General features: G+C 35.8%; 1 protein-coding gene across 1 annotated transcript; it reads right to left on the bottom strand.

Moving 5' to 3' along the window:
• Positions 1–679: 679 nt before the first annotated feature.
• p4hb (prolyl 4-hydroxylase, beta polypeptide) lies at positions 680–15,583 on the bottom strand. Its single transcript, XM_056459870.1, has 11 exons — positions 15,276–15,583; positions 13,902–14,108; positions 9,908–10,041; positions 9,672–9,809; positions 6,554–6,658; positions 6,259–6,384; positions 5,969–6,169; positions 5,687–5,807; positions 4,665–4,846; positions 2,669–2,779; positions 680–1,902 (listed from the first exon to the last, which is right to left on the bottom strand). The coding sequence occupies exons 1-11, from the start codon at positions 15,412–15,414 to the stop codon at positions 1,837–1,839; spliced, it is 1,530 nt and encodes a 509-aa protein (XP_056315845.1). The 5' UTR covers positions 15,415–15,583; the 3' UTR covers positions 680–1,836.
• Between the last annotated feature and the right edge of the window lie 1,023 nt (positions 15,584–16,606).

Here is a 16,606-nt window from a genome sequence, read left to right as displayed (position 1 = left end):
CGTGCCCATCTTAAATGTTTACAAACATGGCAATTCATCTATTAGGGCGCAGTTACATTGAAAACACTATTCAGTTTGAACCCGTTCTCGGGATATATATAGCGGCTTTTTTGTAGGCAAGTGGCATTTGCATATAAACATTTCTGAATAGGCTGACGCTGCGATTTAGAGGATTTGAAGCAAATCTATTTTTTGATGGTGTTCTATGTGCCTATAGCATTTACTCAATGTCCTTAGCTAATTTTCGGCAGAAGTGCCATTTAGCAGCTTTATCAGAACTCTTCATATGTAAAAAAGTCACAAAATACTTTGATGTAAAACCGCAGATGAGTCTTTTGCATACCTCTATTAATGATTGTTAGACAGGTTTAAATAGTCAAGCTACAATGGTAATGGACTATTAGAAGCAGAGTGCTACCGAACTTAAATGGTTCAGGGGATAATTTTTTTTTTTCCTAAAGCAATGGTGCCAATTTTTTTTATAAATGATTCAAGGGTTAGCAGGTTTTTTTACTTAGGCAATGGTGTTATAGCATTCCAAAGAACTGCTGCCTTTTTGGGCATAGTGGTAAAATCTGCATCAGGACAACGCAAGTTACAAAAAAACCTAAGACCAAGAAAAATTACAAAATTAGTCTTTTTTTTTTAAAGATGGTAAAATAAAACCAAAACACGTCAATCATCATTTTGTCATTTATTTGGCCATCAGTTAAGTGTCAATTTAAACAATGGAATGCTTTCTCAAATATGTTGGCTCATTTCAAAACCCAAATCCCACCCAATTTACATTCCCAAACCTACTTCCGTAAATCTCAAACATCACCCCTGAAATTCACCCTTCCTAGAAAAATAAAAGACAGATAACATAAGAGTTAACAAATCTCTCTCTCCATCTATCACACACATGCACTCGCACAAGTGCATAAGGGGAAAAGACAGATTAAGAGTTACTATGCCATTTTCTCCTTCCAGTCACAGCGACCACTAGGGCAGAATCAACCATCATGATACCGACAGGTGGAAGGAAACTTTAGAGTAACGGAAGGCAAGAGGGGTATGGGAAACGAGTTGGTTTTTGCAAGATGACAGATTTTAACCATAACAGTAACTCATATGCAATCTCTGATGGCACCGAATCATGTGCAAGAGGGTGGTCTCAAATCATCTCCCTGGCTTAAAAAAATAATAATAATAAAAAAAAATATTAACAATAATATAAAATTACAGGCCCTTTACCAAGCTAGATTTAAAAAAAAAAAAAAAAAAAAAAAAAAGAAATTAAAAAAATAAATTCTTCACTTTTAGGTCTTAACCAATTCAGTAGCAGGTGTTCATGATTTTGAATGCACTGACAGCATATAAACAGGGAAGGTACCTCAATTTGGTCTTGGCCAAGTTGTTAGCACTACAGTAGCAGCCCAGTATAATAGGTTCATTTCCACCCCATGACGATCGATAGATAGCCCGTCTGCCCTAAAACGTTCAACATTCATATAAAACAAAGAAAAATAACTGAATTCCCAGAGAGAGTTTTACCAGAATTAAATGGCAAAATCTTAAGTGAACCCTCAGATCATATACAGGCCAGTATAAAAAGGCAGTAAAAAAAAAAAAAAGATTTAAATGCCAAATAAAAACGTAAAATAAAACAGACAGACAAAGTTGTTGTGGGCAGATAGGTACTTCTGGACTTGATTAAGGTGGCAATGTACTGGCTGACATAAGACCCTGTAATGCATATTGGCTGTAGGATTAGTAAGGAAAAGCATCAGTGTTCACAGGCAGGCAGGTAGAAAGATGTGGTGGTCAAGGGGTTTTGTCTTTTACCCCTGGTTCTTACAACTCATCATGTCCCTCTTCCACATCTGAATCATCTTCCTCTGCATCATCAAGATCCAAATCCTTTGGAAAGAGCAAGATATTTTGAAACCGGTTTTAAAACTTTTTTTTTTTTTTTTTGCAAATAAAATTTTATAAAATTGAATTACTGCCCATATTAATATCTACCAGAAGTCCATGACTTCACTTCAGACAACAAATATGCCCTGCCACAAGCACATACCAATTACTCCACAAAAACAAGCGAAAGCAAGATGAGACATTCACAAGGAGATAGATTTGTTGCAATCGGCATTGGCAGAGTGCTTTTCACATAACTGGGACATGTGGACTAGCTGGTGTTGACTGACTGAGACCAGTCAACAGTGGGGAGGGGGCTGTTGTGTTGGGCATTAGTGGCTAATAATATTCTTAAAATCAGCCTTCCAAGAAGTGGGACAGATTTGATTTCGGTGTTCCTACATTGGACCAAAACCTTTCGATAACCATTCACTTTAAACATTCAGGTCAGAGTTAAAGAATAGACCCAGTGAGTAAGAAATGGAGGATTGGTCTTAATACCTGGACATTACTCTGAATCCAGCCAGAAAACTGGGCAGGTAGTGAGGGACTGTGGAAGTTTAGGAATTCCATAATTGTCAGAAAGACTAGTGGTTTTAGTTAGACAAAGTATTTACTAAATAATAGAAATTATGGCACTTGATTGTTAACAAATATTTGAAAAGCAGATATAGAAGATATCAGATCAAGCTTGAAATGGAAGTCATTAAAATGGTTAAAAACCACACACACACACACACACACACACACACACAAAATCTGTACATACATCTGATTCCTCCTCCTCTTCATCTCCAACTGGTGCCCCACCTTCTTTTCCTCCACTCTCCAAAAATTTTGTGAATCCATCTAGTGTTCTCTCACCATTGTAGTCAATTACCTAAATATTGAGGGGAGACACAACATGCTTAATTCAGTTTTTGCATTTAATCAACATGTCTTTCAGTCATTGCTTCATTTCCTCAAAAGGCAATATGAACGTGGTCTTAAATATTAGATCCATATAGTACCTGAAACTCATCACCCAGCCTAGTAGAAAATTCACTTGGTCAGTAGTGTCTTGTTCCATTTGCAGGTGTTGACATGTGTATAAGCTATATCAGAGTAGTTGTAAATGTGGACGCTAATAATCAGGGCTTGACATTAACTTTTTTTGATCACCAGCCACAGTGGCTAGTAGTTTTCCAACATTAACAGTCACTCGCCATTTTACTAGCCACAATTTTATTGTTGGGAAAATATATTTTATACACAAATGACTCTGACATGCTAAAATTACTTGATTTAAATTGTGCATTATCCCCACATGATTCCGCATTCATTTTATTATTGTGTGTAGTGTATGAGCTTGCTCAATCATGAGCAAATGGGTCATGGTTTCATAGTATTACAATTAGTTTTTATTTCACATAATGAGAGCTCAAAATGAAGGATTTACTAAATTTATCTCTGACCACATCAAACAAACAATTATTTCTTAGCCACAAATTTTAAATGCAAAGCAAGCAAAATATAGCTGTATACAATACTTTTTATTTAAAAAAACATATGCACAGTAATCTGTCCTGGCTAAAAGTCCCAGATCACCAGTTAACTACACATAAATGGGGAGTTAATCTCCCATTAAAGCAAAGTTATTGTAAAAAAAAATGATAAACAATATATATATACACACACACAATATATTAATGCAAAAGCAGGTTTAAAAAAAAAATGTACACCCATAAAGATTCTGTTCAAAGAATGGTTAAAGCGAAAGCAACCGGTGCTGCTTACAATAGGTCAACTCTGGAAATCTTGAAAGCAGCAAGACTGTGGGTGCATGTTCATAACTTTTTGTCCAGACTATTTGAAAGAGAATCGATCGCATCAGTTGTGTTTCTAGACACAGTTGCTTCACGAAAAGGCAGCGCGCATGCATTATAAACAGTCGCGCACATCACCTCAGCTGTTAGCGCGAGTGATTATCCTCTCATTTGGCATTCACCTGCTTTGCTTACGCGAAGTTGCGAACGCAATTATTTTTGTCAGTAATGTTGCTTCTAAATTCCAAGATCGCCTTTGCATGCATATTGGGCCATCCTTATTGTCGAAAGCTGCTTTAAAAAATTATCTGGGAAAATTTTCAACCAGCCAAAGTGGCTAGTGGGAGTGTACGTCTTACCTGCCACTGCTGAAATACACCCGCATTTGGCAGGTGTTAATGTAAAGCCCTGCTAATAATTGAGGACACCATTTGGTTATGCTTCCAAATGCTTAAAACTAGATCTGCTACAGGCATAGTAGCAATATACTAAACTAAGCTAACAAAACTGCTGGCCACCACATACAGAGCATACTAATATAACATGAGGAAATGCACTGATATAAAAGGTATCAAATATTATAAAAACATTTCCTACATTCTTGACAATTACCAACCTCACTAAAATTATTAGTGGTGTTCCTCATAGGAAATCAAGCAGTTTAGTTGCTCTCGTTTATGATGTGAAAAAAAAAAAAATACCATCAATTATACCTGAAAGAACTTCAAGAATCTGAAAAATACAGCATCCTCTGTTGCTTTTTACCATGTAGAACTGTACATACAAGTAGACAGTTTATAATGTCCATATTATATGCACATTGTAGCTTTGGCTGTATTGTTAATCTACATCATATACCCACAAACCAGACTTATGCATAAGACCTAAACATAGCATTTCTTTATTTAAATTAACATGCCATTAAAAAAAATAAAATAAAAATTTCTTGCAAGCCCTCACCTTACGTTCATCACCAGCAGGGAAGAATTTGAGTGTGGGGAAGCTATGCACTTTGACAACTTCAATTTCGTTAGCTGTGGAATCCATCTTGGCAACAACAATATTTGCATTGTCTTTAAATTTCTCACCTAACTGATCCCAGATAGGGGCTAGTTGCTTACAATGACCACACCATGGGGCATCTGGATAAAGGAAAAGCAAAAGGAAATGCATAACAGTTGGTTCTTGTTAATAAACATTTGCACACACTCTTGGGAAAAAGTTGATAAGCTTTAGAATTATTAGTCCTTGTAATGACAAGACTATGATTAAAAAGTTTGTGTTTCACTTCATTGCTTCGTTTCAATGCTACCACATTTATGATGAAAGAATTGACTGGACTATAACATTTCCCACTATAGCAACTTTAAGGGTGAAGAGAAGAGCTTTCTAATTGAGAATTCTGTGCATGCCCATGCCAAGATAAAGAGAATATTCAATTCAACAGCATTTACAATGGCCAGGCTTTTGGCAGGGACAAACAAGATATTACACCTCAAAATATTAGAAAATTTGCCACTAAGTTCTCTTATTGTGCATTCCCACTACGGCAGACAAGAGCATCAGTCCTACAATTTGTACTTTGAAGATGGAATAGTTTACTTTTTTTTTTAAGAAAATATCTATATCTATTTTTTTTTTTTTTTTGGAAAATTATATACATTTTATAGGAAAGGTTTACTAGCCTTGGTCTTCACATTAAAATGTTAATTTGTGTGCATCCTATAGTACAAACTGGGGTGGTAGTTGTTTTAAGTATTATAATTGTTAAAAATTAACAATTAGTTATTGTTCATTTTTAACAATAAAAATTAATGACTTCAGCATTTTTTTTTTCTGCATTTTAATTCATCATTTCTTTGCCTCTCCGGTGGAATTGTGAATGGATAGTCAAACCGGTGAAAGTGGAAGGACCAACAACATTCAAGGCTAGAGAACTTATATTAAAAGCAAAGCAATTAAGATGGATGCAAAATACTTACAAAACTCTACAAAGACATTATTAGCAGGATTAAAGGCAATCTCTTCAAAGTTTTTCCCAACCAAGACCTTGACAGGATTTTTATCCCAGTCTTCAGGAATGTCCTGACTCATCAAATGAGGCTAAAGACAAAAAAAAAAAAAAAAAAATGCACAAGTCATCCCAAAGAGATGACATTGATCCATATCCCCATTTTCCACAATGTTATTTTCAAATATGATAACTGGCAATTAAAAAAAAATAAAATAAAATAAAAAAAATAATAAAAAAAATGCTTAGTCACCTTTAGTGTCCCTTCTACGAAGGCTGTGCAGAAGCTGATTATGTTCTCTGCTGTTATTTCAGAAGATTCTGGTTTGTATTTGGTCATTTCTTCCTCAAGGGTGATAAGGCGGATGACCGGGCACTCTTCCTTCTTAAGGCCAAAGAACTCTAGAATTCTCTGATTATCATCCACATCACTGTCAATGAAGATGAAGAGAATCTGTGGGGAGAGTGAATTTAGGTCAAACTGAAATTCATTCAGGAAACGTACAATGTAACAACAACAACATTACTGACAGATGCACTTACTTTGCCTTTAAAACCTTCTGCTGCCTTCTTAAATTGTTCCATCTTATCCTGAAAGTCTTTGGCTGTTTTAGGCACAAACATTAGGATATGGGACTTTATGTCACCTCCAAAGATTTTGGGAGCAGTCTGCAGTGAAGAAATAAGAACCTTAGAATGAATCGTTTTCCCATAGAGCTGCAAACCATATGCATTTAATTTCCCATATCAACCAAATACATAGTGCAAAAGGTGTTATACAACAGTTTTTAGGAAATCAACAGACAGAAATTACACCAAAATGTAACAAAAAGCCTACCTGCTCTGTGAACTCAATGACCAGGGGAAGCTGGTTGGCCTTGATGAAGTTCAATAAACTTTCTTTGCTGACCTCTCCATCGAAAGTATTTCGACCTTCATCAAACTTAGACAAAAAGAAAAACTTATTAGTGGCTGCAACATGACTGCAACAGTGGATGTTTATTCTGCATAACATGGGGTGGCCAATAATGACACTCAATAGTTGCTGTCTTTGAAATTAATTGCCCTTAGTTGATATTAACTAATTAAAAAAAATAAAAATAAATAAATAAATGTCCCCAGGTTTCCCCCATGCAAATGAAAACCCCATGGAAACATACGATTATAGAGTATGGCAAAAGGGATGAGGACAATCCTTAATAGCAGAACAAATTTCAGCTAAGAAAATCTTGACCAAAATAGCTAGATTTGTTTAAGCTGAAGTCATTATATAAAACAGTGAAGCTTATTTAGCATTTCTGCAGTATTTATAAAACATGTTAATTCATTATTTTAATTAAAAATGGTATATTCTTAAATCTCCAGATTGTATGTCATTTTTAGTTTACATCTGACCTAAACAGTTCCATGCATGCCATAATAGTACTTAAACATAAAAAAACCCCTGAAATTTCAATTGAATCCTTAGTAGCTGAAGTACGTTCACATCAGCAATACTGTGGAATAGCATTAGGACCAACAGAACATAGAACACTGGATGTCATTACTACTTTCTATTATTCGGAGAATTAATATTTTAAAAATGAATATACTACCCAAAATACTTTTTCCAATCAGTTTTGCCTTATAAGCGGGTAGTTTGATTTCACAGAAGTGTGATTTTAAGTGCATGTTTAGGTGTTTCCTTGGTGTAGATATTATCGAAGGACATGCACGATCATGTTTGCTTTTAGTACAGATGGGAAAATGGTTAACTTAGGCAAAATTTTCATATTCAGGCTAACTGTGTACTTGATGCAAAACAAGCAAACAAATTAAAAAAAAATAAAATAAAAAATTTACTTAAAGCCTCAGACAGCCTTTGCACAAAATGTATGCTATGTTTTTCCTTAAAACTTCCAAAGAAACCTCTAGGACTTCACAGCAAGACTTTTTACATGGTTTTAAATTTGTGACTGATTCAAGCATGGACATTTAAAGGATGTGTTGCACTGAGAGACTCATCCATGACTTCATACATTAGCCTACATAACTGTGCCGTTTACATTAACTTATGGAGTCACTCTTGACGTTACATATTGTGGGACGCATTAAATCCTGTTATGCGCAGATCTCAGTTATATGGAAGGTTCTGTCATTTATATGCGATTCAGGTAATTAAAAAGTAGGCTGCTTGATATCGGACTGGGTTGGTCGTAGGTGGATAAGATCAGTTACGGGATATTCAAACTTTCAATTTATTTATTTTTTCTTCAATTCACCTTTATTTGTATAGCACTTTTACAATGTAGAATGTGTCAAAGCAGCTAAACATAGAAGATCAAAGTAAATTGAAACGGTGTCAGTTCAATTTTCAGTGTTTAAGTTCAGTTCAGTGTGGTTTAATAATCACTACTGAGAGTCCAAACACTGAAGAGCAAATCCATCTATGCTCTACAGATCCCAAACCATGCAAAAATACATTCTTATTTTTAGTCTGTACATAACATAAATGCTTAGCTTAGATCAGTGATCATTATGCAAGGATCATGCAGTGCATCAGCTTATTCTTATAGTTTACATTCTTTGATTGATGCACTGTATTTGTCATTGCATTTAGTCATTAAATGACGACATTCAATAAGCAATTGTTGCTTGCTTTACACTCTTACTAGAGTTTAAAGTTGAAGAAAAAAAAACATTTTTGTGGGGATGCTTTCATTTTGAATCTAAAATTACACGTCATGAACAGACATCTCGCATAACTATTAATCAGTTAATTGATCATTAATTTAAATCATGATTGATCAGGATTGAGAAAATTGACATCCCCATTTTAAAATGTGTCCTTAACTTTTTATTTTAAATGCAAAAACTTTACACTACATTCTTTTTGCAATTTCAGATGTGTAGCCAGTTTTAGTTGTTTGACATTGTAGGTTGTTCATCCTCAAAGTCAAAGCTTTAAATGAAGTGTGGTTCTAATGTTTTGGCACAAACACATTCTTTCCATACAATACTCCACCACACACAGCTGTGTGAAGTGCATGCACGCAAAAGGGAGTGCAATTTGCCACTTGGTGGATCAAATTTCTGTACAACACAGTCTTATTTCATAGCAAACGTACAGCTTCATTTTCTAAATACTTTCCCATACAGCTACATAATTGCCCAGGTTCAAACTGCACAGACCATCTTCGGTTTGCACCTCTACATTCAGATGCTGGAAACATTATTTTTCTCCTCAGTTTTAAATAAATGAAACCTTAGAAAAAAATAAAGACCCCCTTCACGTTTACAACTCAATTTAGGAGGTAATTTCTTGTTAATGTCAGAAGTTACCAGTATTTTGCAAATAATTGGTCAATGGCGTTTTTTTATAAAAAAACTAAATAAAAAATTGTTGCCTGTGTGAATTTTTTTAATTTACTAGTCAAGTAATTATACAGATATTTACTTGTTTTACTGTGTGAAAGGGGTTAATGATAAATGAGTGCATGATTACATAATGCATTCAAAAGGTCAAGGCAGAGATTTGCTGTCTGCTTGAACCAGCAGGAACCAGAAATCTAAATTCATTGCACAGGCAAGCAAAAACCAATAATAGTAATGGCAGCATTGCCAAATGACACCATTATAAACAGGCAGCAAGATCACCTTACCGTGAGTGCACTGAAGACTAGAGAAATTGTGGACCTGCATAATTTTATGACAAATAGGAGTTATTTTGGGAATTGTTTAAAAAGCCTGTGCTAAATAGTACCATTGTCAAATACTACCATCCAGAGCCACAAACACTAGTTCTTTGCTTTCTTTTTACAGTACCTTCATCAAAGCACCGAAGCTTAAACCAACAGGGCTAGTTGTAACACCATATCAGCCACACTGCTACAACCATTAAAAAGCAAGCAAATACTAAATTCTAAGGAATTTTAGCAAGTTATCCAGTGGAGTTTACACAATGTAGAAGTATGTACCTTCTTAAAAAGCACAACACTATCCTTGGCAACTTCAAACTTCGTAAAGACGGCATCATCAGAAGTGATTCCAAAGGGGATGTCATCCACAGCCTCTGCGGTTTTAATGAAGGACTTAGCATCTTCTGATTCAACACCCTGCAAAGAACAAAAAAAAAAAAAAAAAAAAAAGTTTAAGCAAACAAATACATTTAAAAAAAATAAAATAAAACCATGAACAATGCAATGAATTTCACCTTAAAAAATCCGATTACTGCAACCTCGTTATCAGCAATCATTGACTCTGCTTGCATCACATCACTTAAAGTTGTGGCTGCGGGTCCAGTTCGTTTTTTCAGCCAGCTGACGATGTCTTCAGCCTGTCGACCAGCTGCAGACAGCACATCATAGTTAGTCTTACCTGCTATAACTAAAAGAAAAACATCAAGCAAAATTGAGCGTCCATAGGGTCACGCTTGTTTGATAAAGGCTAAGGAGTGTAAGTGGAGGACATAAGCTACATTTTAAAAGTAAAGCATTTTCCCCCAAAAACTATTTGAGTTTAAAAAGCTTAAGATTACATCATTAAATAAAGATACGTGGAAGGAGAACTTGGATAAGATTTAATCATCTGACCACAGGGCAAGACTGATGTCACTCTGAATGATGTTAGTTTCAAAGGTAGTCTTAATTGTGCTCAAACCAGCCAGGACTGAGCAATACAATGTACAACAGGAACTACAGATGAGTCACCAGCAATTCAGTCTATTATGAAGTTTGAGCTCTTACGAGACAGTTACAGAACCCCTCATAGAACCCTTCCATCATGATAAAAACTAATAAAAGACTAAACTTCTGAATATTGGCTCCAGACAAAACATGCAGGGTTTTTCAAATATGAGTTTATGATCACCTAGGGTCAATCTGTGAGAAATACAGACTGCAAAAAAAAACAAAAAAAAAAAAACAAAAAAAAAAAAAAACACACAGCTAAATTATGATATATAGCAGGGGATCTCCAACCTTTATTATTCCAAGATCCCTAGCTTCAGCCTTGCTGTAAGGCAAGATATACCCATCAAATAAAAAAAAATATTGCTATATTTATCGTTTGCATTTCCAGCTTGAGAACTTTATGGAAAAGCACTAGTGTAACCTTTTTAATTGATGCAACCAAAAAAATAAATAGATGATACTCCTGGATAGAGAGATGGAAGGACCTACAACATCAGCATCATCATTCAAAAAAACTGAATTTATATTAAAATATAAATCAGTAACTGCAGCTTTGAGCAATATTTTGCAGCATGCAGCACTTACAAGATCACATCACAGAACCCCTGAACGACAGTAGCTCTTACAAGAACCCTGACAAGTGCAAAATTGGTGATTGGTCATCAGGGTAGAGGTGATGTTCATGGGACCAATTACTCCCGTAGAGGAGCTCTAGATACAATGTATTTTTTTCATTAAAGGTGTTGAATTTACCAAATCCCACCTCTTTCTTCACATCAAGAGCGAGTGTTCCAAAGGATTTCCAGTGGTAACCCAAAACACCAAAGAAGCTGGACACCGTGGAAAACAGAAAAAAAAAAAAAAAAAAAAAAAAAAAAAAAAAAAAAAAAAAAAAAAACGCACTGCCTACCATTTCAAAAGTTCTGTTGCCAGAGCAGTACAGACAGAATGCAGAAGTATAAATGTTCACAATGCCGTGGCTACGTGCCGTGGATTTCGCACCACAAATGGAGTGTGTGTGAACATCGCATAGGAAAGGGCAGTGGTGTAAATCACAGAGGGAGCACAGCAGATTGACCGGGTCTCAACTGATTATGTGGAGGCATGTGATGTGATTTATGTGGATGGTGGAACAGAACAATGACTGAGTCCCAATTCGCATACTTGTACTACACCCTAAAAGTATGTACTTTTTTGTGAAGGAAGAGTACACACTTTTGTGTGTGTAACAAGAGTATGCAAGCTTTTGGGACATACTACTTCCTCATTAAAAGATCGCTGTGTTGCTTAGTTACGAGCCCTGTCAATCATCCACATTTCTGTTGTATTTAACTTCCTACCTTATTGGAGAAGCAGCAGCAAGTTAATCTCCCATTCACGAGTCTTTCATGCAAATCTCCTCAGGTGTGTGGATAATTCTGCATTCAGACGTTAATGTCCAAACATGTCTTTATACAAGTTCAGTATTGTTGTTGCAGATGAAATATAACAAAGAAAGCAAGATTGAAATATGTTCCAGTGGGCTAGATATTAATTAACAATCATACAAACATCTTTACCGAAGCCTCTCTACTTGACGGTTGGTCTCGCACATTCATCATGCTTGCAGTTCATTTACACTTTTCACCCACGATTGTAATTCTAGTCGAATTCACATCCTACATGCAATGTATTGTGGGCAATATCAGTGGTTAGAGTATGGACGCTTCTACACTTGTTTTTACCAAAAATAGTAAACCATCCGGGAACCTTTGGCATTCTCTTTTCAACATACTACGATTTGGGACATACCAATTCTACTTTCAAATACCATTTAGGACGGATAGTATGTGAATTGGGACGCAGCAAATAAGATTTCATTTCTTTTATTCATTCTTTAATTTCATTCTATTCAATCAATCTGTAAAAAAATTGATTGATAAAGCAGTATTTGGAGGCCGATCGTCATTGTTTGAACACCGTTTAAACTGGCATACTACACCTCAAGTGACGAAATGGTTGTCGTCACTTAAGTGCGTACCCAACGATACTGCACTTGACTACCCAAGCTCTGCTCCCTAGGATTTGAGGACGATCCTGGAACCTGTTTCAGAAAGGAGGTTAAGAGAAAACTCCTAGTATGTTAACCATGAAATAAAAGAAACTCTGGGTTTTCCGTTTCAAAATAGCAGGTTTGTCAAACTCGAGAAAGCAGGGCAAGTCAAGCCATTTATTAAATAAAGAAAAGATTCATGCAGCTTCTTCTACCGTGGTAAATTATGTTTGTACTGTTAATATTTGGCGCTAGTTAATCATGAAGTGACAATTGTTCTCTTTGACTTGGATGGAAATGCTGCTTTATTCACATATCTTTTATACAATATTCCAACATAGCTATTGCCTACATTTCAGTCACACAAAAAAGAAGTCACGAGAATGGCTTGTCTTTTTTTAATAAATAATTAGCTTAAATTCACTAACCTTCGACAGGGACATGTACTGTAACTAGATTGGATTAATCGTTCTAAGCAATAATTTTAGTACTGCTTACATTCTAAATGTCATAAACCTCTACCACTTGATATATCAAAAAAAGGCAGACACAAGTGCACTTTTAAATCTATTAAAACCTCAATTTTAGAAATGTCATCTTAAACTGAACAACATGTAAAAGTGGGAACCTTAAACATTTCTACTGAACATTACGCTAAGGTTAAGCATTCTTGTTTTGTTAAATTTGTTGTAGAAACTATGCAGTAGCCTATTTTAATGTCATTTAATGCAATCACATCTGAAATAACTTCAAAATCACAGCCAATTCCCCACTTTTTCGAAGCAAAAAGTCAATAAACCTCACATTACTTTATTATACCACAACATTTAAATAATTTAAATACTTTAAAATGCATACTTGCGCATTAAATTGAGCAGCCATGTTATTCCCATGCTAACTGTCTCTGTTTCACTGATTCAGTGGTGTTGCTTTTTTAAATATATAGTTATATTTGCTATAACTTTGCATGAGCACATCAAGTTCAGCTAAAGGAATGCTGATCTCTTTTTTTCAGAGGTTGCCATGGTGACTCGTAATATCTGTGCTCCATTGATGGTGCCTTTTTATAGTTGCGGTGCGCGCACTTAATTCTGAATTAGTCTGCTCAAAGTTGATTGACCCAACTCAGATCAGCTATTCTGAAACCGAAAACGCTTTTTTAAATCTCTCGGAAAGTCCACTCAAGTTCAAGTTTAAACTCAGAGTTGGATGAACCTCCATAGTGAAACAGGCCTCTGGTGTATTACAATCCCTTACGTCCACTGCTCTCAATTAATTGTGGACAATTGATCCTTTCTAGAATATCAAAATCAACTGTAGGTGGTATATGGTAGGAGGAATATTATTACCTTTCATTAATATCATTATTTTATTCACAAAAACACACGCTTAAAGAATTCAAAAGCTGAAGTCTAGCAGGTCACAGATCAATGCAATAGAAGAACCATGTATCATGTACAAAAAGTGTGTCGGCTATATCTTACCAGAATATTCCTTAGGGTTCTCTTTCTCTCCTCCCTTAAAGAACTTGATGGTGGGATACCCACGAACACCAAACTCCTGAGCAAGTTCCGATTCTTCTGTGGCATCTACCTTAGCTAGTCTGATGTCTGAGCCTTCAGCTTTTAGCATTCCAGCTGCTTTGGAATATTCAGGGGCCAAGGCCTTGCAGTGTCCACACCATGGTGCATCTGCAATAAGCAAAATACAGTTAGGGGCTTAACATCATTCACTCTCAAACTAACCATAGCTCTGTGTAATGAGTAAAAGAAAATTAATCAATAGCACTTGCATGTTATTGGTGTTTTTATTGCTTCTCTTGTCTAATACATGTTACCTACATTTTATTTTTTAAGTAGCTTTTGAAAATACTTCAAAAGTGTAGGGACTTCACTGGGTTGTGGAAAAACGTGCTGTGAACATGGCTAAACTGAAAATAACGTCTTAATTTTCCTCAACAGGTCTCGACTTCAATTTGCCATTTTGTACAAGTTCAAAGTGTGTGCCTATTATGATGAAAACCAGCATGTATACTTAATGGTCCCTGTTCAGATAGATCAACATTAATAAACGCATGTAGACATGCGCTTTTCTTTTCTTGCATTATTTTTTAAAACGCTGAGACATAATGGGAACCAAATTTTTTTTTATTAATTTTATGTACACGTCAACCTAGCGCTGGGTCTCTGGGAAGTACATCCCATATAGCATACTTTCACGCCTTTCGTTATGACGTTGGCGCTAGTGATTGGGTGGCACGAGGGTCTTTCAGTTATGCACCAGGATATACTTTGAGAGTGACCAATGAATTTAACATGGTAACATGTAACTCAGTACAGTTGCACATACTTTAAGAAATCTTTACATGTTATAAAACTATTGCCTGCCGGTGAAACGAAAAAACAATGCAGTAGGAAATACCCCGTCAAAAAAATGCACATTGCATTGCTTTGGTTTACCCATTTTCACCAAGAAATGCTGCTATAAAGCTTCTGTGAAGCTGCTATTGCAATCGAACGTATACTTCACGCAGAGAATAAACGTAATGGAATTGTATATATTATTCTTCAAAGTTTCAATGCATTTTCATTGTCAAAAATGCGTTGGAATATTCCATCGCGAACGCTTCTTATAGCTTTCAAATGATGCCATTTACATTTTATTATTATAGCAGGAGTTACGTATCTGTGTTATAACTATGTAGACCATCAAAAAAAAGTGTTGCAACACAATAACTGAATAAAAGCGCTTATTTCTTGTGATAGAATGGCTCGCTTTAAAATTATCATCACGCACATGCCATGAACAAACACAGCAAACACCGGTAAAAAGAAAAAGAAAAGCTGGCCACTACTTACAAAACTCAACAAGGACATTTGGGTGAGCTTTCAGTGCCTCCTCGAAGTTACTTTTCTTCAATACGAGTACGTCCTCTTCCTCAGCAATTTCAGCCGCGCTCATAGCGGCCAGTGCGCACACAATCAAAAATTTCAACATCTCGGATTTACCCAAAGCGTACCAAATATTAAGATGTCTGTGAAGGAAAGAAGCTTAACTATCAACACGTTGGATTTTCTTCCACCTTTAACAGTTTTGTAGTCCCTTGTATTTTGGGTCTGCCACTAATAACGTGGCAATGTAAGCAGGAAACAGAGGAGGCAAGGCTGCTGCGCATGCGCATTTATGAGGCCGAACACAGTTCGTGTTGAATTGTGAGTGGACCGTGCGTCTCTTGGCACCTGGAAGTGAATCCACCCGTCCTGAATGCGAGTTTGCAAATCCTACTACGGCGAATGCTCAGCTCATAAAATTTACCTTAACATTGTGACTACCCCCATTTGTTGAAAGAGCATACCAACTAATATTCACATGCCAAATATTTGTACACGTAGGATAATTAACTTCTAATTATCATTTCTTTGAACGCAGGCTATTTTATAGAAACATAACTTATATATAAAATGCTGTGAGTTATGTAATCTCGACATATGCTACTCAGGGAAAATAGTCTAATACACAAAACAAACGATTAACTGATTGGTTTCAATGCTTAAAACAATAAGACAATAATAAGAATATTCATCTAAATAAGCGAAACATATGAAAAATAAGATACTGTGGAAGTAGCCTACTATCTCTTTCACCTCATGCTCTACGAGCCAACGTTGTCATATATATATATATATATATATATATATATATATATATATATATATATATATATATATATATATATATATATATATATATATGTGTGTTTATTTATTTTATTTATTTTTTGCAACATGAAATAAACATCAGGGTGACACAGTAGGTAATGCTGTCGCCTCACAGCACGAAGGTCGCTGGTTCGAGCCTCGGCTGGGTCAGTTGGCGTTTCTGTGTGGAGTTTGCATGTTCTCCCTGCGTTCGTGTGGGTTTCCTCGGGGTGGTCCGATTTCCCCCACAGTCCAAAGATATGTGGTACAGGTGAATTGGGTAATTGTCCGTAGTGTTTGTGTGTGAATGAGTGTCTGTGGATGTTTTCCGGAGATGGGTTGCAGCTGGAAGGGCATCCGCTGCGTAAAACAAATGCTGGATAAGTTTGCGGTTCATGTTCTGAATCTGTTACCCCAGATTAATAAAGGGACTAAGCCGAGAAGAAAATGAATTATTGAATGAAATAAACATCATGTAAATTTAAAATAAG

The sequence above is a fragment of the Danio aesculapii genome, chromosome 6 (genome assembly GCF_903798145.1).
Source record: "Danio aesculapii chromosome 6, fDanAes4.1, whole genome shotgun sequence".
NCBI lineage: Eukaryota > Metazoa > Chordata > Actinopteri > Cypriniformes > Danionidae > Danio > Danio aesculapii.
The sequence above is the reverse complement of the archived record's forward strand: the minus strand, read 5'-3'. Positions and strand labels throughout refer to the sequence as shown.